The sequence below is a fragment of the Gambusia affinis genome, linkage group LG18 (assembly GCF_019740435.1).
Source record: "Gambusia affinis linkage group LG18, SWU_Gaff_1.0, whole genome shotgun sequence".
NCBI lineage: Eukaryota > Metazoa > Chordata > Actinopteri > Cyprinodontiformes > Poeciliidae > Gambusia > Gambusia affinis.
Genome location: NC_057885.1, coordinates 8762088 through 8786434, shown reverse-complemented (window position 1 = coordinate 8786434; position 24347 = coordinate 8762088). Strand labels below are relative to the sequence as shown.

The window sequence follows — 24347 nt, the reverse complement described above, 5'->3', positions numbered from 1 at the left end:
CCACAGCACAAACAACACATGACCCTCTGCGTCAGCCAGCAAGCGGGAGGAACAAAGACTCAAATACCGGCTTTGATTGGCTCATCACTTTGACTGATACGTCATGACAGACTCCTGGACCAATCGCTGCAAGATATTAGCCCTTTGCGTCAATGCCTTGAACCAATCGTGTTCCAAAGATACAACTAAAGTTTATAAATAGGAGGTGACTTTTGCAGGCTCATTTTAGCAAGTGAAACCACTATTGTACGGTCTGCAAACAGGGATCTCGGACCTGTTGAAACACAAAAACAACGTTTACATTGATATTTAATGTACATTTGTATTATAATGAAATTTTCGTTGAATAAACAAACGGTTTAAATTAAATCAACCGGTCAGTCTGTCAATAAATCACTTTTTATTGATAAAGCACTTACATGCAGTTAAAGATAACACAAAATTCTTCACTGAGGTCAAATAGAAGAACAACATTCTGTCAATAATGACAGAAAATGCAAAATAAAGCGCATGAATTATTATTATTATTATTATTATTATTATTATTATTATTATTATTATTATTATTATTATTATTATTATTATTATTATTAAACTACAGTAAGTAAAAGATAGAGTTGAGAAAACACAATCATATTTTTGTCATGAGAAAACTGTAGGAATAGATATAAAGAGTGTCATTAAAATTCTAAAACATACACAAAAGTGTATCATAAGAAATAAATGAAGACAACTTTAAATTAATATTTAAAATAAACTCCACTGTAGTAAAAAAACAAAAAATTATATATATAAACCGTTTCTTTGATCAAATAAAAAATAAAAACTAACATAAAAAAATCTTGTTGAATAGTCAAATGCTACAACCTCACTTTGTCTGCCTTATTTCTCAGTAATATTTTGTCATCACAGGAGCTATGCAGCACTAAATGCTTACTGAGAGCGCCGACATGTTTGGGGAAGAGTCCTCTAGGAGGAGAGCCCTCTCCCCCACCCAGGGGAGGTATCAGTGTTCTTCCACACTGCAGAGAATGCTATGCTCGGCTTTCCTGGCTTCCGCTATGCTTTGCCTACAACCATTCACTTTAACCTTTTCTCTCAAGTACCTTCCAGGCTAATGAGTGGGATCATATGTTGTGCAGGTGACCCCAGAGGGAATCATACCCCTAGTTCCATGCAGGACCACCTGTCAGGCTTTGAGTAATTTGTCCTTGTGCTCGACAAAGACCTAAAACGTAATTTAGAATTATTCCAGTGCATGGGAGAACTCTGTGCAAGGGTAAAATAATATGACAATTTAAGATATACGGCTATTTAATGCTTACTTATCACTAATGATGCATACTGCAATCATAGGAATGAAAGAACTGATGACAACACTTAACTACTGACTCAGTTTGAAGTGAGACAAAACACCAGACTGAATTGTTCCACTTTCTTCTTTTTATTGTAAACAAATTACATTTATGACATTTAAGGAAGCAGTGAGACTTCTTTAAAGTAACATTTATTTGGCATTAGTTATAAATTAAACCTAAATTATGTAGTATAGGATAAAATAATGAATATAATCATAGAATAAATTTATTTAATCACACAAAGGTCTGTTTAGATTATTTAGTTACATGTTTTCACATTTTCTCACGTATATATGTTTATATACATATACACAGTGGAAAGTTGGTTTCTTCTGAGCTTTATCATGATTATGATAAAGCATGCAATGGCCCATTACTTACTCAAGAGTAATGGGCCATTACTCAATGGCCCATTGTAGCTAATGCTAGCTGCATATTTCAGTAGGCAAATAGGTTGAAGAAGGCTTATTGTGACCCAAACAATTCAGTTACTCAATTACTATTCAAGCTTTCTCTTGAGTAGTAAGATGTAATCAAATTGTTTGGGTCACAATAACCCTTCTTCAACCTATTTGCCTACTGAAATATGCAGCTAGCATTAGCTACAATGAAAATGGTATTCAATGCTAACATTTCTATAAATCTACCAGTGATTCAAGATCCCCAAAGCTTCTTTCCTTAATTGTAATTTGAATCATTTTTGAGATATTGAGAACTACAAGAGAAAATAAACATTTTCATGGATGCTATCTGTTGCTAATCCTAACTATATATTAGCTAAGGCTTATTAGCTTCAGTGGAAGCTATTTAAAGTTTAAGACATTCAAGTAACTTAATTGTACTTTTGTAACCTGACAGACAAATATTGTGCTCAATTGGTCGTTAAACCAGTTTGCCTCCAAAAATTAAAAAGTAGCCTCTGTGATTTTTTTTATAGCATGAAAGTGTTTAACTGGCTGAGCTAGGAAATAAGTACAGAAGAAATATCTCCATAACAAGAAATTTTCTAATTTTAACAACATACTCCTCCATTATTTATTTATCTAAGTCTGGCAGATAAACGCTATAATGAGGCCTAAAACCCCCATGAAGTTATAAAATTTGCATTTAAGAGCAAACAAGAAACTCTAGAGTTAATTTTAATAAACATTAGCAAACTATGTCAAATTTAGAACTGACATAGCGACTCGGTTATAAACATATTCTTGGTTTTAATGGATGTTAGCTGCTGCTAAAGTTGATAAACTGACAGTCAATGTTAATGTTTATGAAGTTTGACATTTGTCCAAATGGCAAAAGGAATTGAACCTTGATTTATTTTATTTTTTATTTTTCCAGTTCTTTGGTTTTGTGATCACGCTAGCTATTAATCCTTTCAGGTATTTTTGCTAACCCATCATTAACGTTATAAATCAGTTTCACTATCTCCAACTCCTCTCTTTAGCTCTGTTACAGGACAACCGGACACCATTATGACATCTGAAATACCGTTCTTAAATCTCTCTCACAATGACGCCTAGCTACCAGCTGAGGAAACCGAACTCCTCCCAGGGGAGAGATATCAGCTGTTTTTCGATGGAAATCCAGTTCTTCTAACCATGTCTGTCACGAGACCTTCCTACTTTCATCTGCCGACTATGCTTTGGAGAACAAATCATACTGTGTGTCTTCCCTTGTTTCTGTGTCCGGTTTTAAAGGTGTGGAGGAGAATTTTAGTTCTGCTTCCTCTGAGATTTTCAAACGGTTGACTTTCTCGCACAAAATAATCCGCCGAGGTTACGTCATTATGGCGTCGATATTACACTTTCTCCATTTTCGTATTCCTGTTCTGGCACCTTTCTTTGGAGTTTATAATAAATAAGTGTTATTTTGGGGTGTCTTACTCAACGTTGATTTACAATACAAAAAGTAACAATAAGAATTTACCAAGTATTTTGTGTTTAATTTTTGGTCCAGATATAACTTTAAAGTAACTTTTCAGTAAGATACATGAACTCAAAAGGTCCTTAATATTGATGAAAAAGGATTAGTTCCACTGGTAGATTATTTCACTCATACCAAGACATTTTTCCAATGTTAAAAGTGAAATAATTTACCAGTGGAACTAAGATTTATTCATGAATACTAAGGAATCTTTGGCTTTAAACAACCTCCTCTTTCTTGCTGAAAAGTTAAAGTCTGTGTTCTCTGGACTGAAATGAGAAAGTGAAAAAGGAAAAACATTAAGGTTTACTGAAAGTACAAATTTAAAGCAGTTACATTGAACTAATTATATTAATTGTAATTAAAGTAATTTAGCTTCTGACATTGCGAGGAACCTAGTCCAAGTGAGCTAATTCCATCTCTTGACAATGACAACACTGCTCCCTCTGCTGGCCTAAACTGTATTTTACATTAGATTTTCTACGTCTATTGTACTTGTAACAAAGAAGCAGAGTCAACAAAGCAGAAACACACACACACACACACACACACACACACACACTCACACACACACACACACGGGGAGCACAAAAGGGGAGCATACTTCCCTTTGTTAGAGACTCATGATGTTGTTTCAGAGTGAGCTCTCGGCTCTGCTGCTGTTGACGTCGCATCAGCAGATCAGCAGATGCAGACAAACAGTTCTTAAAATAGGAACAGAGATTGTTAAAATGTTTTCATTTTCCAAAAAAAAAAGTTAAAAAAAAAAGAAAAAAAGTTTAACCACATCATTTTATTTGGGGACTTTTTTTGTACCTTTCATCCATTCATTGCCAATGAACTCAAAATTACGCGGAATAATCACATTAATCTAGATTAAGATGCTACATTCGAGCATTTCGGATGTAAACATTCATACTGGAACTACTTCCTGGTTGATGTGTCTGAAACACAAAGTACAGTCTTGGGTAAAAGCCACATGAGAACTATGTGGTTGATTGTCATAATTACTTTGATACGGTTCAGCTATTGCTTTAGACTTTAGATTGACAACATAACAAGTGTTTTTGTTGTTGTTTTGTTTTCTACGAGCAACATGGCTCACTACCCAGGGCACCATGCAGCCAAAGGGTGAAATGAACAACCCCACCAAAAAAGTTGCCTGTCATATGCTCCCCAAACATACACTATAGCTGCCATATGAAACAGAAGTTATTTGATTACTGATTTATATTGGACTCCAAATTAAAGGTCAGATTTTAGGGGTTATTTAATTCATCTGATCAGCTTTAGTTCAAGATTTAACATATTCAGAGTTGGTCAAACCTGAACTGGATAGCTGACCAACGATTCTTCAAATAACCGACTAGAAATTCCTTTTTGTTTTCTCTATACAAGTTCTAAATCATACATACATCTACATACATCTACATACACTGCATGAAAAGTGGGATATTCGACAGTTATTGACACCTAACGCTGCTGTGTGCTTATAGAGATTGAGGGCTATTGGCAAGAGTTTTTTGTCAGAATGGAAAATTGTGGGGAACTGCGAGGAATAGATAAAAACCATGTGTGTCCGTGTTGCCCTATCACCATCCTCCTCTTGGGCCTTGGTGAGGCTTTCATATTTAAAAGAAGTTGCTGGGAGCCATGCAAATGCAAATCAACTCTTGAGCACCGGCCTTTCCGACTGTCCTTCCTGTTGTAGCTCACCCATTTTCTCTTCTGTGCACCACCCAGGTCTGTTTATCAGTTCCAGGACCCGGCCAAAACCCCTCAGTGTTATTACCTTGAGAAATAATGAGATCTGGTTAAGTATAAAGTATGAGTACGTATATATATGAATACACGTTGCAGCGCAATGGGCCAAACAGTCTAACACATTTTGAGAAGTCTGTAGGTATTGTTCAGTTATAGAAGTATGCCATGAAGAAGACTACAAAATTAGCAATTGATTATTAAATTAGAATAAAAAATATACTGTCACGTAATTTTTGAAAAACAAATTTTCTAGAATAAATTTTTCTGTCAATCTTCCTTCCACCCATCTGTAGATTTATCATTATGTAACTTAATCAAAAATAAGAAAAAAAAACTTGTTCCAGAGTGGTTCATTGTACAAAAAATATTTTTGTGAACAATATTCAAACTAAACTCTTCACTGATTGCTTTAAAGACCCAGAGTGAGGACATATAGGAGTAGCAATCTGCATTTGAAACCACAATACGTGGCTGGAAAAACTACAGATAATTTATCAGTATATAGAATTAGTTTAAATTGAACAAAATAGTTTAAAGTATGTGATTCTTTCTGATAGAGTATAACCATTCAGCAGAATCACGTTTGTGGTGAAACATAAACATTTTATTACTTCTAGCCAATGAATTCTCTTTCCGACTAAATAGCTGGAGCTCATCCAACTAGACATGACACTGCTTTATGTTCAAGCCAACATGTGAAGAATTGCTGTAATGTGACAGAATGTGCATTAATTCAAACACGTTTCATGTATAGAAAAGAATGCGGTAAGCTGGCGGTCAGTTACAAAATTTTAAATATGCAATTACACACATGAACAATGGATCAAAAGGGATAAATCCTGCAGGACGATTAGGACACCATCTGCGAAGAGCAAAGGCTCTGGTGGAGCCACAGGAGGGCGCTATGGGTCTCTTTAGGAGTGAGACGTGTGTTGTTGGAAGGGTTTTGCAATTTTACACACAGTAAATTCTGCCGCTTTTTCACACAACCCGCACGCACAGTTGAGACTCTTGATGTTATTCCTTCATTTCTGATCAAATGCAGCAATTTTACTTACGATCAATAACCCTGTGATATTAATAATGTAAACATTACACTGCATGACACGTTAGTGTTTTACCTAAAACAAAACAATCGCCATTTTTTACTCCATCGTTCGTTATGGATTTCTGCAAAGGAGTCCGTCTTTCAAAATCCGAAGCCAAAAGACCATTTGAAGCAACTTGTCCTGTAGAGGGCAATTCACATCCAACACCTTTGTGCTTGAAGTCAATTAAACACTGAGCTTCTCTTTTTTTCTCGTTTTTCTTATTAATATTTTGATATCACAATCCTCACATTGTGTGATTTCATATTTTTGTTCCCTGTTTGAAAAGTAACAAGCAAACCTGGCAATATTACACAGATAGCAGTAAGATTTAAATATTTCTGTTCTCTACATTGAGTTTAATTCTGCTTCATGATTGTATATATATATATATATATATATATATATATATATATATATATATATATATATATATGTATATATATATATATATATATATATATATACACATATATATATATTCATTTTCTTAGTACAAAATGTTTCATTTTGTTAGTACAAATGAAAACAAGCAATTAGAAAATTTTTACATACAGACAGAAAAGACTTTAAACGTTGTCAGGGTCTTGAATGCCTATGTATGTCTGTTCTCCTCTATTTAAGCCCAAATCTTTTGGGATTTTACTTATTTATTTGTACATTGAAGAAGACAGAGCACCAAAGAGCTTTCCTTCCTAGTAAATGTCCTTCCAGAAGAGGAGCCAAAGTGACGGAGACGAAAGAGAGAGAGATTAGCTGCGTTCCTCTGCTGCTGACAGAGACTTTCTGCAGATCCCGTCTTTGCCGACTCATCACTTGTCAGCCTCCACGGATCGTTCCCCATTCAGGCTTCATCTCTGCAGCTCAAGCCACTGACACTCACAGACAGCGGCACAAACATGGACTTTCCAAGGTGTAGGTGGACACGTTAATGACGACTAGAAATCATTTTTCCATTCGCTGTGGCGCCCCCTTTAGCACAGCGCCCCTATGAGTCGCATGTACACATTCCCACTTTTTGCACCGCTGCCCACAGACATTCACCCAAACGCTCTGGCCGCTAAACCCCAAACAACACTTTTACTATCCTCCTTCTCTCTCTTGAGTTGAACGCTCATTTTCAGAGTTCTCTATCACTGTAGCTTTGTGGAGGCGGTGCTCTTCAGTTGTCTCCAGACAAAGTCAGTCACTCAGTGGTGCGTCAGCATGACATTGTGGTCGTCTTCGGGCACATAAAGCTGCGTCACAACGCGGACGTGAGAGATTTTCTTTACTGCCTTGTGAAACACCTGCTTCATGTCCCTGTTTTCAGCCAATGACATCCTGAGTGAGAGAAACAGAAGCTGTGAGAAGGAGCGTGGATGACGGAGGGAGAAAAGTAGAATCGGTTCGGGTCATAAAAAAATTGGAAAGGAATAGTTCTATGTTTTTAAGGCAAAATATTGTATTTACTTTGCAGCGTCGAAAGATCTGCACCTACAGAAAGAACAAGAGAGAGGTAAAGGAAAGAACAATGAGCTAAGCTTGCAGTCTTTAAGCAGAAATAGCTCTTCTTTCTGGCAAACACCCAAAAAACAGTTGAGTTGAAAGCATTTTTTCCCTTAGCTGAAAGTGATAGTTTAAAAAAAAAACACAGCTAACAAACGCACAGGAAAATTAAATGTATCATGTGCTCTCTCAAACATCGTACAAAAATCTGAAGGCATTTCTTTCATCAAAAAAAAAAACAAAAAAAAAAACGTGGAGAAGACTAAAAGTATAAGATCAAGCCCCCAGAGCAAGCAATTCCGGACTTTTGCCATGCTGGTTTAAGTTTCTATCTTGCCTGAAAACTAGATTTAAATGAAAAGGTCATTGGTCACATGTGGAGGAGGTACCACAGCGAACATATAAACCAGCTGTGTTTGGAAAGAACAAGATCTAGAAAATGCAGGACACCAAACCAGCAGGACCGGAACTGCCAACTTTCTGGCCTAACAACTACTATCTACATAAACTATTTCTAGAGCATAAAGAAACACGCAACAAACACCAAAACATGCGTAAAAAGTCAGCCCTTCCAATATTTACCTTCCACACGGAGGTAAATATGGAGGGAGCATCAAATTTTCACTCAGTGTCTACTCTTTAAAGTCAAAGGATCACACACAAAAAAGGGGGAAACACAGCAAAGGATGTCTGAGTACATCACCATGAAATCTCAGCTGCCCCTTAAAAGGGGTTTCAAAGAAACTCCCAAGTTTCCAGCTTGTCATGTTGAGGAAATACCTGATTTATATTTGAGATTGATGAACATAGAATACAACACAATGAGCACAGAAGTATAGAAATTTAAACGGTATATATCAGATATGGGGATTCTCAGATTTTCATATCCATGAAAAACACATCTTTAATCAAGTCATCACTGCCATGTGTGCAGTAGGCAGATGTCAGGACCATTTCTTTTTGAAGAATCAGACAGACAGACGTTCTCATGGGTAAAGTCAAGCCAACAGACTAGGGCTGGTTTTTGAGAACTTCAGCAAACCTCATCAAACCTTTAAAAATAACCCGAGTACTTTTGTGTAATTTTTTTATTGATCATTTTTTGGGGGGGAAATGTGGCACCGTAGAGTCTCTATCTTTCAGTAGAAACATTGTAAAATGGACCATGTGAAGCACCCCCTTGCAATACAACTATTCAATTGGGGAATATCTGTAAAGCGTTGATGGCTATGAAAGTTTAAAAGTTTTGACTGGTTTAGATGGCTGAAATTTATTCTGAAACCAGCCCAAATCTGACGAGCCATTAACTTGACTGGTCCATGCTAATTTCTTGCCAATTCTTTAAACTGGAATTGCTCCGACTGCTCTCCACTGCAGACTGATAGTGGCAAACTATTATTTCAAAGACACATCATGACTTTTCCGATCAACCTAGTCGGCATCAACACATTGCTGCCGTCCAATGAAAAACATGTTGAACTGATCATTTTGAAGGTGCGAAGGACATTTAATACACGTTTTCAAGTGACAGCAGCGATGTGGTGAGCACTTTAAAAGACTTGTAAAGTAGAAGAACTGAGTTTTTTCTGAACAAAAAAGAGGAGCTTTTCTTTTAATCTCACGGACAAAGTCCCCACAATCCTCACATGAACTGTCTTCAGATGCCACTGCTTTTAATAGCATTAAATGACATACTGATACAACCCAGGTTAAAGTCTAATAAGAAATGTTGTCAACAACTTAAGTCAACCCTTACAAAAAATCCCATGAAAATCACATGTGGATCACGTGTGACTTTCACACATTTCCACATGTGATTTTCACATGTGAAAATCACACAAAAAAATTATGGGTTCACATGTGATTTTCATGTGATCACGTGGAAATGTGTGAATCACATGTGATTTTACCACGAAACTTTCCAAAATCACACGTATTCATGTGCTTTCACATGTGATTCACATCATTCACATGTAAAATTTGTGTGAACCACATGTGAAAGTCACATGTGGTTCACATGTGATCACGTGATTTTCATGTGGTTCACATGTGATCACGTGATTTTCATGGGATTTTTTTTGTGAGGGAAGCGCAGATAATAAGGCATAGTCAGTAAATGTGCAACCGCAACAAACATTTGATCTATTCCTTAGAGGGAAAAACTGTTGGATGTTTGAAAGGTTTCTAAATTATATATATATCTATATATATATATATATTTTTATATATATATATATTTATATATATATATATATATATATATATATATATATATATATATATATATATATATATATATATATATATATATATATTGATATAGCCAATGTTTCTCGCCAAACGTGGAGTGGGATGTGTTAAAGACCAATCAAGTCTAAATAAATTGTGGCAACACCTTGAAGACAGTTCATCCCCAAACTATGTTTGCCAAAGGACGAGTCACGTTGCCAACCAAGCCAGTAATGTTATACATTTTTATAATGCATAACATTACCTCAGTTTTTCTTCTTTGCAAGTTGTTCCTGCTGTTGTTTCTCGGCTTTCCGTTTCTTGTACTGGGCTATCTCGGCCATCTGCAGCCCATGGGCCATTTGCCTGTTGAGACGAAGCGAACACCATGATCACAGCACACACACACTCACGTTCTGCAGTCCTGCAATGGCATGTTTCTCTCAAAAAAAAAAAAAAACTTAGCCGTTTCATTGTTTTTTCCTTTTTTGCTATCCAATAGGTCCACCATTTTAAAGGGAAGAGACTAAAAAGTAGGTTGCTTGGAGACTAATTTTATTAGAAAGTCTGTAAAGGACTTTACAAGGTTTGACCCAATGCAAGTTTTCTCCTTAAGGGTACTTCTTCACAAAGCAGCAAAATCCCTTCAAAATTTTCAACGCAATTCTTCTAAGACAACCTAAAGCTTTGCCCATGAGTCCATTGACTGAGGAAATGGAAGAGTATTATTGGTGCAGTGGTTCCAATTAATCCTTTCCAAGGTACTACAAAATGGTGTTAGATCTGCCAACAGCTCCTCCTGAATAAAATACTAAAACTCAGATCCCAACACCACTATGCACCTCTGGATACAGAGTAGCAATTACACAGTATTTTGAGGTGTAGAATGTAATTAGGACAATTACTACTTGTATCCTGCAAGTCCAGGTCTTTCTGTTTCCTCTTGTTTGATGGCTGAAGATCTGTATCCCGTAGACCGAGGGTCTCAAACTGTAGTCCTCGAGTTTGACACTCAACTTTTAGACAAGTCTCTTGTCCAACGCACTTGAATTAAATGGTGAAACTACCTCACTAGAATGCAGTGCCCTAAACCACAGGTGTCAAACTCCAGTCCTGGAGGGCCACTGCCCTGCAACCTTTAGATGTGCCTCTGCTGCACCACACCTGAATACAATCATTAAGTCATTAGCAAGGCTCTGGAGAACTGATCTACACAAGAAGATAAGCCATTTCATTCCAGTGTTTTGTATCTGTGGCACATCTAAAAACTGAAGGACAGCGGCTCTTGAGGACTGGAATTTGACACCCCTGCCCTAGACTGTCTGAAGTGACCAAGCCTTAAGCACCATCACTTACTTTCAAATAGCCTTCACTTGCATGTGACAAGTTACTAATCTTCAACTTCTTCCAACAGAGAGTCCAGTCTGAGAACACATCCAGCATTGTCTTCAACTTCATTAATTGCTCAAAGTATCAAATTACTGTTTCAGCCATTGGAGACCAAGGTACTCAGCTCCTGGAGTACATTGGAGCAATGCAAGAGCATGCACAGATGATTACGGGAAGAACAACCCATCACCAACTCCTTGAGCAACTATGTCTAGTAACTCATGTGCTACACAAGCTTTCTGTCAGATTACCCCAGAAGAGAGACAAGGTTAACTCAGTGCCAGGGTTTATATTGTGGTCAACTTCTCTGCTTGACTGTGGCCCAGTGGAAGGAGGAGTCATCTTGCGATCCAAAAGTGATAGGTTGATTCCAGCTTCTTCCTCTCATACGTAGATATTCCCCTGAGAAAGGGGATTGGTTGCCCACCAATCAGACCAATAAAATACGTTGGGAGCTTCTTGGATTATGAATAAACTCAATTCTCCTGTTTTTGACAAGCTGATAATGTCCATCAAAACACTCCCCTGCTCTGTCACCAAATACCCAGAGCTCCTGATCATCTAGTTTGTTTGAACCTCATCAGAAAATAGTGATGGTGGTCTTTGTTGACCCCCACTTACATTCAGATACTCTCCACATTAGTCCACATGTCCTTCCAGCGGCTTGAGTTGGTAAACTTACCTCCACAGTCTTGTCCTCTAATCAATTCCATGTTCAAAGTCTCAAGAGCCAGTTGAGCTGGCTTGAGGATCTGGTAAGGTTGGCTCCTGGATGCCTCCCTGGTGAGGTGTTCCAGGCACATACCACCAGGAGAAAAATGAAAGGAAAGCCCAGGGACTGTTTCTCGACTAGCCTGGTAAGGTTTTAGGATTTCCCTGGAGGAGCTGGCCCAGGTGGCCGGCGCAAAGTGAGATAGCAGATGGTGAGTGGAGGAGAACCAGCTTATGACTGCGCCTCTGGTAACACTGGCAATGAGGAGCAACCACCAACAGAAAATTCTGTTGATTTTTATCTACTTCGGACACTTGGCATTGAATTTGCTAGGGTAAATGGAAAACCCTGTCAAGAAAAGACCCAAAAAACTTGGGGCTGCAGATTACGGATTGCTGTGAATACGGTGTGTGCATGCAAACAATGACCTAAACTCTGTTTCAAATCAAAGATAGTAGAATTATAGAGCAATGTGGACTAATTTGAAACAAAAGTTGGAAATAATATGCAGAATTGTCACATTTTTGGAGATGGTGTTGCTTCTTTCTGTTGCATTTTCCCTATTATGTGCATGTGTGTGGAGCTGTCTTCTTAAAATCAATTGTTTGTACAAAGATATTACTAGAACATGGTGTCTGTAACTGTGGTATGGTTGATTACAACACCTAAAACATGTACCGTACTTTACATAAAGTGTATAATAAAACCAGAATCATTGTATCAAAGTGATAGTGTGAACGCTTTTCTTGTTTACTGTACAATACTTTTGAATTTCCAATGAAACACTGTTTATAAAACTGTAAATAATATGATATACCCTCGTAAGATTTCAAATGGGAAGAACAAATTCATGCAAGGACCAGTATTTGATTTTGAACTCGAATGAAGAACTGATAAGGTTACTTGTAAGTAGTTATTCAAAACCAGTGCAGGACTCAGAATCTGGAGAGAACTTTGACCAGGGTAGAAAAATTCTAGCTATATAAGAAGGTGGGGGAAAGAAAAAGAGCAGAAAGACAAACACGAGGAGGGGATGGAAGAAACTCATCCCTACCCTGACTTAAGTTCTGGAGGAACCGGCAGAGGTTTGGTGAATCCATCTCTCCCTATAAGCCAGTATGTTTCTTCTGTTCCTTTTCCCTGAAGAAGAGGTAGAGACAAAAAGTAATTTCTTCACGCTTCTAGTCATACAGGTGAAATTAACCTTTTATTTGCTGGAGATTCATACTTTGACTTCTGTACGACCCCTTAATTGAAGCTTGTAGCCAAGATTGAGTTCCTGCAGGACTTTTACTGTACTCTGATGGACATGAATCCTGTAGGCTATCATAAGAAAAAGAATTAATTAATATCAAAACATCCTGGATTACCTAGCAAAACAAGTATAACAAAAAAAAAACATCTAGAAAAAGCTGAAGTAAAATGCTTTCCAACTGGTCAGAAAACCTATAGGTAAAGCGACACCTAAATGCAGATTGCAAACCTTAAGAAAATACACTGGGATTTTACTGACTAAAATCAAAAATCTAAAAAATTACGTCATTTCAAAGCCATTTTTAGATTTTTTGTACCTTTTTATTGTACTTAAATCTGGAAATGTTTGGTTTCTGCATAAAAAGACTTAATCAATAGATCGGAAAATATGTGCCAGTTTCTTTAATTAGAATTTTATCCCCAAACTTGTTCTCTGAACTTGTGTGAACGTACGCATTCCACTGGACTCCATTCGAGAAGCGGTGGTCACCGTGTCTCCAAACAAACAGTAGCGAGGCATGGTGAGACCCACCACGCCTGTTACACACGGACCTGCAACACACCACAGATCCACAGTCCAGTTTCTCCCGTTGAAGAACGAAACATTTGCTGTACATACGGATCTTCGGTGTCTGCCTGAATGTCGACCGAAAGTCGAAGAACTCGACTTACACTCCATTCTTTACTCACCTGTGTGGAGTCCTATTCGTATTCTGACAGGAACGTCTGGCATGTGCCTCATTTTAAAGGTTCCCACAGCGCTGAGGATGTCCAGAGACATGTTGGCAATTTCTGCAGCGTGGCGGTTGCCGTTGGGGACGGGAACACCCGATGCCACCATGTAGGCATCGCCGATAGTCTCCACCTTGAGAAGGCCGTGAGAAAATGAGCATCAATTTCGCCACCACCTGATGTTACCTCTTTGGACACGAGATTAAATAGAAAAGTGTAACCTTGTAGACATCGTGGTTTCCTATAATGGCGTCGAACAGCGTGTAAAGGTCGTTGAGGAGGTCGACCACCTCGATAGGTTCACTGTTGGCTGAAATGGTGGTGAAGCCAACGATGTCGCTAAAATAGAGCGACACGTTGTCGAAATATTCCGGCTCCACTACCGCTCCCACCATCAAAGCCTCCGCTACTGATCTGTAGGGGTTAAAAAACACTTTTAAATAAGTTTGCATGACCCAGGCCGAACTAAAAGCGCACTTTAAATGGAGAATTGAGAGCGCTAACAAATCTTCAACGCTTTTCTGACGGATTTATCAGTATTGTTGTCGTCTTTATCCTTCATTTTGCCTTAAAAAATAAAATTAGCTTTCCACGAGTGTTTCCTTGTTCATTCATATGAGTGGTAACGTACGGGGGAAGCATCTGCGTCAGCAGCTTCTCTGTCTTCTGCTTTTCTATCTCCAGCTCCTCCGTTCGCTCTCTGATCAGCTCCTCCAGGTTAGAGGAGTACTGCTCGAGCATCCTCAGCATCGAGTCTATGATGTTGGTCTTCTTCCCTTTGTTGATGTTTTTGAACTGAAAGGACCAGAAGCGCATGAATATCCAACAAAATTCATTTCAAAAGTGTACTTTTAAGTAGATTTTGTTAGAATTAAGATGAAAATATTCAGGCGCAGCTTGATTGGAAAAAAAATAATAAAAAATGAAGAATGACCTGGTCAAATATGTCCTCAAAGGTCGGCCTCTTGTCTGGCTGTTCGGTCCAGCATTGTTTCATCAGCTGGATGCACTCCATAGGAGCGTAATCTGGACTGACCACCGGACGGCACAGAGGTGGAGGCTTACGAAGCTTTTCTAATATTTCTGAGGACATAAAACAAGAGCTTAGCAGGGATCTCCCCCTTCAAATGATGCTAAAATCTGAACAGCACATTGAGTCTAATACTAGACGTTGGAGATCATTTATTTTCCCACAATTTAAGGTTGTTTGAAGTACTTTTGAATTGTCTTAGAAATAAATCAGTGATTTTATTTTGATTTGACGTGAGAGAATGCAATGTTGTGGAATTTTGACACTTTTACAAAATTCCACAATTTTGGGTATCTATTAACTTTGTACATACCCATTAACTTTGTATGTACATTCTTTTAAAGAAGCAAAACCGTCTATGTGTTGTTTATTACACATGATCCATCTTGTTTATGGATACAAGAAAATAGCAGATCCATTTTTCATTATTTTATTATCAACAAAACGTATAGAACAGAGCAAATAGAAAGATTTTAGTAATATCTTTCATCAAACAGCATTTTCTGTTTTTACAAACTATATTTTCAAAATATGTGAATACATTTTTTGTTGTTGTTGTTTGAAATTTTCTTGCCGCCCCATAAGTTATGCCACCATGGGTGGTGAGTCATATCCATATATACTGCTAATGGAAATGTCCAAAAATGAACAGCATACCTCGTAAAATTGACTGCTTCTGATCTGATTTGCTTTTGCGAAAGTGAGCTGACCCAGTAAAATAAGATGATGACAATCGAAAAGTACTCAACACAACTTTATTTTTTTAAAGAACATTTTTTTAACACTATATATTTTCATGTAGGTATTTGGAAACTATATATCTTATTCATTTCCATTTTTCTGATCTAACTGACAAATATTTTTTATCCGTTTATCTGATTTAAAAATGCTTGATATCTTGCGCCTTCCATCCTCAGCAGTACAACCAATTTTGGGAATGAGACGTCTTGCCTGCGTCAGACAGGTCCAGCATGCAGAACGGAGGCCCTCTGATCACGACCTCCTGCATTATGATAGCAAAGCTGTAAACGTCGCCTGGGAGAGTCCCGTGGAGTCCCGGATGACTGGCTCTCAGGATCTCTGGAGCCGTCCACAGCAACTCTTCAACAAAGAAGTGATTTAATGTCCTAGTGTTGCTACAGTTTGAGAAATTATCTGCTGCAATGAGACCGCAGGGTCCACTTTTCACAGCGTGAACCCTACAGAAATTAATTTTCAACACTGCTGGGTTGCAAAATGAGCAGCTTTCAGAAAGAAATCAGAATCAATGCTCCTCTATTTCGCAAATCTATGAAACGCCTGGTCAAAACCTAAACCACAATTGAGTGTAAGCAAAATATTGGTAAGATTGATGTATATATTATCGTTTTTTATAATTAGAGTACCTATTTCAGTAGTTATAACAAAGTTTTAACTGGAAGAATAGGAATGTGTTTGCCATATTTCCATTGCTTTTGTTATGGTCAATAATGTATTTTGTGTTCTAATAAACACACCTCCACCAAAAGTAAGTACGGTAAACTGTCCAGATCCTGAAATGAAATACATAAATAAAAACTCTGAAAAAGCTTTGAATCCGTTACCTTCTGGACGCGATTCAACGAAGGGGAACCGTTGTGACTCCAGAACCTCATTGTAGCCGTAGTCTGTCACTTTAAGGACAAAACGTCCGTCCACCACGCAGTTACGAGACTTCAGACGGGTGTGACACACTCCACGATGATGAAGGTACTTCATACCCTTCAAAATTGAAAAAAGAAAGCAAGTGCAGTTTTGTCGACTTCTCTGTTTGAAATTTTATCTTCCACCTAAATTCCCGTATTGCCATTTACCTTAATGAGGTCCAACAGCAGAGACGATTTAAACATCCAGTCGAGTTTGACGTCGTCGTTCAGCAGCAGGTCCTCCAGGCTTCCTCTGGAGCAAAACTCGGTGACGATGGCAAACACGCCGCAGTCATGAAAGAAGCCCAGGAAAGGGTTGACGTTCTCGTGACGCATGTCTTTCATCTGCAGGAACAGGCAGCACAAACCTATTCGTGTAGTTTCACAAAACGTTGGGTTTTAATTCGCCTTCCTACGCAGTTCCGCTCGATTTTAATCTCATTTCACTGCTTTGTTTGAGATTTCTCCGACTGACCGAGATTTCTTCGGCAGAGTTTCAACCGGGCAATGACGTCAATTTCCTACTGTAGCAATGGCGCCGAAGGAAAGAAGCCATTCGGTCCGTGTTGGCCTGGCTTTCAAATATTAAATTAACGTTAAAAGCTGCGTAGTTCTGCTAGGCACTTATTTCTGCGCAGTCCGAGATGAATGTTTACAGCACAGGCAATTTCCAGTAAGTTTCATAGAGTTGAACTGGCGCATTATGTCAAGGCCAAACGTTAGTGATGAGGTAAAATTCAAAACTCAACAAAGTCCACACATGCAGGAAGAAATCCGTTTTATCATAGGTGGTGGAAATACGCTCAATTTTGAAATCATGAAATATTCTGATCTATACCAATGAAATATATGAATATAGTTTATTATGGTATTCGGCACTTCTAAATCAACATACCTCAGTCCTTGCAGCCTTTCTAGCAAAGAAATGTTTATCTAAATGTCAAATGTCCTGTACAATACAAGGTTTCCCCCAGAAAACTTGCTATGCCCGGTGTTTGGGCGGTAGGGCAGTCATTCATCCAGCGGCCCGTCGTGTTTTTGAGTTTAAAAATGTTTAAAGTTGGCAGGAAATTTTACAATATCAATTGATGATTATGTGTTATTGAAAAATTGGAGGATTAATACCTGAACACCAATTATAAAGTCTTAAAAAATGCAAATATTTTAAAAAGACTTAAATAAAAAAAGCAATGCTTAGCCTGGTGGGAGCACAAGTAAAGCCTGGTGGCCCGCCAGGCTTATAATACACTTTGGGAAACCCTGGAGTATACTGCTTTAGAAATGAAATAGTCATGTTGTTTTGTATCGCTCATCATTTTACATACCAATTCAAAAAGATCGCTGGTTTTAGGGTTAATTCTTCGAAACCTGCCATCAGGTAGCCTCTTCAGCCACGCCCAGTCACCCTGATCAGGAGAAAGAGTGTTCAATTAAAACGCCCCTCAAAGTTTCACACACTAACTTTATTCTTTCCATATATGTACCTAGTTTAGACTTAGGCAAAACAGATTAAGTACTCTGAGCTACGAAAGGGAAAGACAAGGTAATATAGCATTTAAGTGAGGTTGCTCTTCATAGATCAAGATGTCTCAAAACTGTCCTGCTAAATTTACCACTTTTCTTTTCCAACTGAAAGTGATGATGTCATGTTCTTAATCTGGGATACATCTAGAAATCTGACCTCAAAAATGACAACGTTTGAGTTCTCGTATGTGGCCGGAGACTGGGAGGAGGCGGGTGTGTTGAGGCTGCGCTCAGACGTGCTCCGGCCACCGCTAGTCCTGCTGTCATCCAGGCTCAGCTTCTGTGGATAGCAAATTGTTGCCGGTTTGGAAAAGTATCAGGAGTTACAAAGTGCCAGTGCATGGGTTTAAATCAGTGCTTTTCAATTCCTGTCCTCAAGCCCCCCCTGCTCTGCATGTTTTAGATGTACCTCTACTCCAGAACAGCTGATTCAAATGACTTCATGAGCATCAAGTGCTGCAAGAGCCTGTTAATCACCAAAATATTCAAATCCAGGTGGGTGGCAGAAGGGAAACACCTAAAACATGCAGGGCAGGGGGCGTGAGGACTGGAATTGAGAAACGCTGGTTTAAATACTACAAAGGACATTGAATTTAACAAGAATTTTTGGGGGGATTTGTGATGGGAAAATAGTGTTTTCATGACACAGCATAATGGCTGACCTTGTTACTAAGTGACGGGTTAATAAATGTGACGTCTTGAAGAGTAAGCAGGATCTTGTTGGGACCTCTGACCATTCGAATCTGATTGACGCGTCGCCTTATAGGGAGTTAAAAAAGTTAAAAACCTGTTTATGTTTTGTTTTTGTTTTTTTTTACCTGTTAGAGATTCCTAAAATTCAGATTCACTTTAGCTTTAGATGAATAGTTTCTATAGGTGATCTCATACTTGATGCAGTACAGGAGAGCCACTGCGAAGACACAAGCAGCAATAGAACCAAACAACATGCTGAAAGTCAAGAGCAGATCCACTCCTGGAAAAAGAAAAGAAAAACAGAGAGAACAGACTTTAACCTACAATGCCATCCAAAACACTTTTCATTTTGTGAAAGGAATTCTGAAAGATTAATTTAAAAGTAGATCAATTAACTGCAGCAGATCCTAAATATATACACCCTGAATAAATGCTTTTGTGGTTTTCCTCACCTCCTGAGCAGAGGACCCCGGGTGTAAACCAGCAGGCAGCATCCCTCCTGGGCCCATAGCCTTGTGGGAAGTGAATGTCTCGACCCAGGAAGCGAACCATGTTGATCTCCATGTCGATTCTGCCATTGATTAGCGAGATCAGTGGTTAATTGAAGAGGGTGTAGTGTATTAGGCTGTTCTTTTTCATCAAATTGACAAAATATGAGAGACAGCTACATTCTGAGCTGGAGGAAAGATGCCATGCTCAGTGTAATCTTAGATCACCTGGAAAATAATATACAGTGGCGTCTCCAAGGGGGTTACAGGGGAGGCCATGGGCCCTCTTAATAAATGCCGGCCACCCTACTGGCCTCCTCAGAGAATAATTTTAGTATCATAGAAAGCCTTACACCATCCCCTTCTTCAATGAAGATATAAATATAAAACCCATTAAAAAATTAATGCTAAATAAATAAATATTATTTTAGCTGTGCGCCATAAAAGTTTTACTAGCCTTCTATAGGCCACCCTTATAAAAAATGTCTTGGAACGACGGTGTCAATGTAAACAAAAAATACTTAATTTATTGATTACTTTCACTACTACTACAGGTCATAGAATGCAGGCAGCTTATTGTATAATTCATTTCCCGGACCTCGATTTGTACACTGGTGTTCAGTTCACATTGTATTGTTTACTCAAACAGAAAGGTCAAGGCTAGAAAAGTTTAGAAAAAAAAGCCCACACAATAAACACTACATACCAAACTTTACATTTAACTCAGCCAGTCAGGCAAGTGACTTTCTTATTCATGTGTTATTCATCTTGGTGGAGCAAACTCTTTGTTTCTCATTGGAAATCCTAAAACACTGAGACCTACTTGTATGTTGGCATGAGATTCAAGGTAGATCCATCTGTGTCCAGGATGAGGTAGTCCAGCTGAACAGCTCCAGAGCTGCTGGTTTTGATACGGTGACTAAAGCCCTGTGAATGAACAAAATGTAAAATCCTACTACCTCTCTTTATCTACCTCATGTTATGCTGAAATTAGAAAAAATTGGCTTGGTGTTATGTACTTCTTGTGTCTATCTATACCTGGAAATCCAAATTGCGTATATGTTGTGCCAGGTTTCCTCCAGACATCCATACCCCGGACTGACGAACGCGATGCACTGCATGAGCCATGAACAGAATAGAGTTGTAGATGGTTCCAAACAGAGGGGATACCTGGGCCACCAAGAGAGATGTCAGCTTTACTTATTGTTAAGACAAACTAACCCTTTGAAGCTCCTTTTGAATCATAGGGTGTTTTCACACCTGATAGACTCGGTTTGATTGAGGACCAAAATTGCATCATTTTTTACATTTTCAGATGGTGCGGTTCACTTTCACACTGCACTGTCAAAATGATCCAAACCACCTTGCCTGTGGTGACTCTGCACCAAGAACTACAGAAGGAAAAATAAATGAGCATAATTTTCTTCTTTGCAAAATGTAAAGAAAAATGGAATGGTGTCAGATTTTAGTGGGTGTAGAATTTCTCTTGTTTTTGGTAAAGGATACCAAGCTCTAGACTTGCATGTTTGATTTGGCTCCATTTACCCAGAATGCCCTGTGCTATAGTCCGCTTCCTGTTCATGGAGCAATATACAGTCTACTTGAATCCAAATATGCATTTGAACCACACCATAGTTCACTTTAATTGAACCGAGATCTCAGTCTTCACGCATTTTTGTTCCACATTGGAGATAGATTGCGCATTCAGACCTCCCTAAATGAACCGGACTTTGTAGGCAATCGAACTAGAGTTTGATTAAAGTAAGCCGTACAGGGCAGGTATGACTTGATTTACCTGTTGGGGTTTCAACGTTCTTGCCACTTCTCCTCTTTCCATAGCTTCTCTGTAGGCGTCATAGAATGACAGCTGGGGGGAGTCGATGGTGATGGTCAACATGGCATCGTAGGCCCGCAGCAGTTTGCTGTTGTTCTTCACAGCAGGATAGGTTGCATTAATGTATGGCAGGCTGTAGAGCAACGTATCATAAGGTACAAACACGAAGGAGCCGTCAATCAGCTGCATGTCGTAGGCTGTTTCCAAGAGGAGCTTCTGGGCCAAACCGCCGATGAGTACCGAGTGCATGCAGAGGATCACAGCTAGGACAGAAAAAGACGACTGGCCTCAGAGTCTAAAATGTCTTTTATATGATTAGACATGCTTTTGGTCAACATTGCTAGATAAAATATGTGGAACATAATAAAACTCTTAGAATATGGTTAAATGACAAATTTATTTATATTTTCTTGCTGGTGTACGAATCTTAACACTAACAATTGCAATGAACATGAAACATTGGCATGAAATGAATTTTTATGACTAACTCTTGACAACTAGTTTGATTCACAGAATTATAATTTTACAACCATACAGAGAAAGTACTGCACATCAGAGTAACCCTGTTGAATAACCAGAGTAACCTCATTACTCTATAATTCACTGAATTATAGTGCCTCCAAACAAAGATCTTAACAAGTTAAAGGTGGATTAGGCTTACCGTGGATTGCTGTTTGATACGGTTCTGGTTTGTGTCCAAACTACAAGTTTGGATACAAACTTGTAGTTTGCAACATAGGCAGCATTTCTGCTTACTATCTGCTCGTCTCTTGAATCGCCATACAGACCTCAATCTCACAGTCTTACATTGGCACTGGAGACTTTTGAATTGAAATTATTATTATTATTATTATTATTATTATTATTATTATTATTATTATTATTATTATTATTATTATTATTATTATTATTATTATTATTATTATTATTATTATTATTTATTTGACACATTTCTTAACTACAGATCTGGAAATTTACATGACTGATCAGTAGTCAGTCTACAGATCAGTAGACTGACTACTGATCTTGGGAAAGGTGTAAGAGAAATGTAATTTGCCTTTTCAGGAATAGTTTGATCCTTGTCCAGTGAACATCCCAAACTCTTTTCAACAAGATCCATCAGTTTTACCTCGTATTTCCTTCATCTTGCGGACTTTGGCCAGGGTTCGCCTAATGCCATGAGGTGTGTTTTCCATAAAACTGACAAATCTGACATTCATCCCATGGCTCCTTAAAGAGTCCGCCACCTAGACATGACATAAAAGATTTGGCATAATATGTCTGCACATACTGGTAAAAAGGTGAAACAAGTTTGGTTTTGTCACCTATAATGCAGCTTTCCATTTTTACATACAACTTAAAATTTTTTGGTCTTCTAGAGTGAAAATTGACAAAAGACAAACATTCAGACCTTGGTTGCTGTATCCACCCAGACGTCATCAGAAGAAGAGATGATGCCAATGTGAGCCCACCTGAAGTAGGTCATGACACTGTGCAGCACTGCGGTGGGTCTTGCCATAGATCGGGCAAACGTTGGATGGCTACGGACATCATCTAACTCATAGCCCACACAAGCCCAAGGAAATATTGCCTTATAGACGAGAGCATAGAGAAGAACACATAGCAGCTTCTTTAACAACTGTTCTAGCTAAGAAAAGACAACTTCTGTGGACAATAGTTACTTTGTTCCAGCCTTTGCTCAGCATCGAAGCAGCATCACAGTATCCAGGGTTGACTGGTCCAATGTAACCAGAGGCCTTTGTGTGAAAACCCACAAATGCCTCCAGTGCCCTGGATGTTTCACAAGGCTCCTTAACAGAAATATTCAATCAACAAATTGATATCTAAACCTGAGTTGACATAACAAGAAAACCAACAAAATAACCAAGTACTTTAAAACATCCACTTGTTAAAGAAAGGACTTTCCCTCTACCTGCAGCACGGCATAGCCAAACGTAGTAGCATAGGACAGCGAAGGGTCTCTGTTGATGTGATTTACCGCCAGCTGTGCCGCAACATTTGGAAGTGCCTTGGCAAAGAGCCGGTCACACCCCCACGGTCCAACCACTCCGACCCGAAACAAGACTGCATGCGCTTGGCAGGGCAGTATGCACAGAGCAGTAAGGAGAGTGAGGAGGATCCTGAGGAGACCATTTCCATGCAGTCTGAGAAGAGGGAGGAAACTTGAAGGTTGTGGAAGGAAAGAGCAGGGACATGGGGATGAAGAAGATGATGTCGGTGTGTAATGATGATGGAAGGGGGCGACATTGGGTGTCTGTTGTTTCCGTGCTGGAAGTAAGGAGACGAAGTCATGTTGTGGCTGAAGCATCTCAGAACATTCAGTCCGCTGGAGTTCAGTAGAATCTGGATAAAGAAGGTTTCCCCTGCAATAAGGAATGGAGAAAAAACATTGTAGAAACGTTAATGCGCACTCATCAATTTTGGGATTTTAATTGTTATTAACACGGGGTTGAAATGAGTGTCTTTGAGAAGCCAGTCCAGAAGCTAAATATGAACTGATTTGATCAATTCCAGAATCAGCTTGAACTGGGATGAGATTCGACAACATTCAGCCAGCTAGTTTTAAAATACCAGAGCGTCATGTGACTACCGCTGTGCTTTATTGCTTGTACAATCTTTTATTTTATTTTGTTCTGTTTCTTTAAAGACCAATCTTGATTCCACCAAACCAGGTTCCTAATCAATAAAAATGAATCATAAAATCTTTCAGGAAGCATGTTGTGTTTACCTGCAGCTACAGCAGGTGGCTGCAGGTAAACACTGTATAAAAAGCCAAGCAAACAGCTCTGTGATAAGTGTTATTTAAATGTAAGGAAGTTGTGATTAGTTCTTGCAAAACTATTACAAATACTAATCACACGCTTAGCCAACTATCCCATTGGGGTTTTTTTTCTTAATTTGTTTTCACTTCATCTATTCCTACTTGTATTGTGGGTGTCATAAATACATGTAAATATCTTACCATATACTGAAGAGATGGACGGTTGTTTTGTTTCTCAAAGGCAAATCTTCTGACCCCAATGACCAACTTAAGAAGCGATTTCATTGTTTCTTCTTTTCAGACATAGAAATCTTTGATTACAGTTGGTCCACTCGACACTAGTCTAACATTATTAACCTAACAGGTTCTTTACATTTTGACCAACCAAACTTCTA

At 38.6% G+C, this 24347-nt stretch overlaps 1 protein-coding gene across 1 annotated transcript; it reads right to left on the bottom strand.

The window, feature by feature from the left end:
- Positions 1-6715: 6715 nt before the first annotated feature.
- gc2 (guanylyl cyclase 2) lies at positions 6716-24288 on the bottom strand. Its single transcript, XM_044097451.1, has 25 exons — positions 24154-24288; positions 23104-23554; positions 22853-22981; positions 22582-22761; positions 22300-22417; positions 21132-21433; positions 20375-20506; positions 20160-20263; positions 19301-19419; positions 19044-19128; positions 18818-18914; positions 18313-18435; positions 17957-18037; positions 16800-16976; positions 16551-16707; positions 15919-16068; positions 14872-15020; positions 14569-14732; positions 14159-14351; positions 13896-14070; positions 13659-13757; positions 13180-13274; positions 13006-13091; positions 7586-7609; positions 6716-7456 (listed from the first exon to the last, which is right to left on the bottom strand). The coding sequence occupies exons 2-25, from the start codon at positions 23497-23499 to the stop codon at positions 7324-7326; spliced, it is 3468 nt and encodes a 1155-aa protein (XP_043953386.1). The 5' UTR covers positions 23500-23554; positions 24154-24288; the 3' UTR covers positions 6716-7323.
- Between the last annotated feature and the right edge of the window lie 59 nt (positions 24289-24347).

What these genes read in the sequence shown, in the direction of transcription:
- gc2 (XM_044097451.1), bottom strand. Translation starts at nt 23,499, where the DNA reads ATGCTTCAGCCACAACATGACTTCGTCTCCTTACTTCCAGCACGGAAA. An exon ending in ACCCGTCACTTAGTAACAAG is followed by an intron (nt 18,436 to 18,817) that starts GTCAGCCATTAT and finishes TGCTATCCACAG; the next exon opens with AAGCTGAGCCTGGATGACAG. An exon ending in CCTCCAGAACTTAAGTCAGG is followed by an intron (nt 7,610 to 13,005) that starts GTAGGGATGAGT and finishes TTCTTTCTGTAG; the next exon opens with GTGCAGATCTTTCGACGCTG.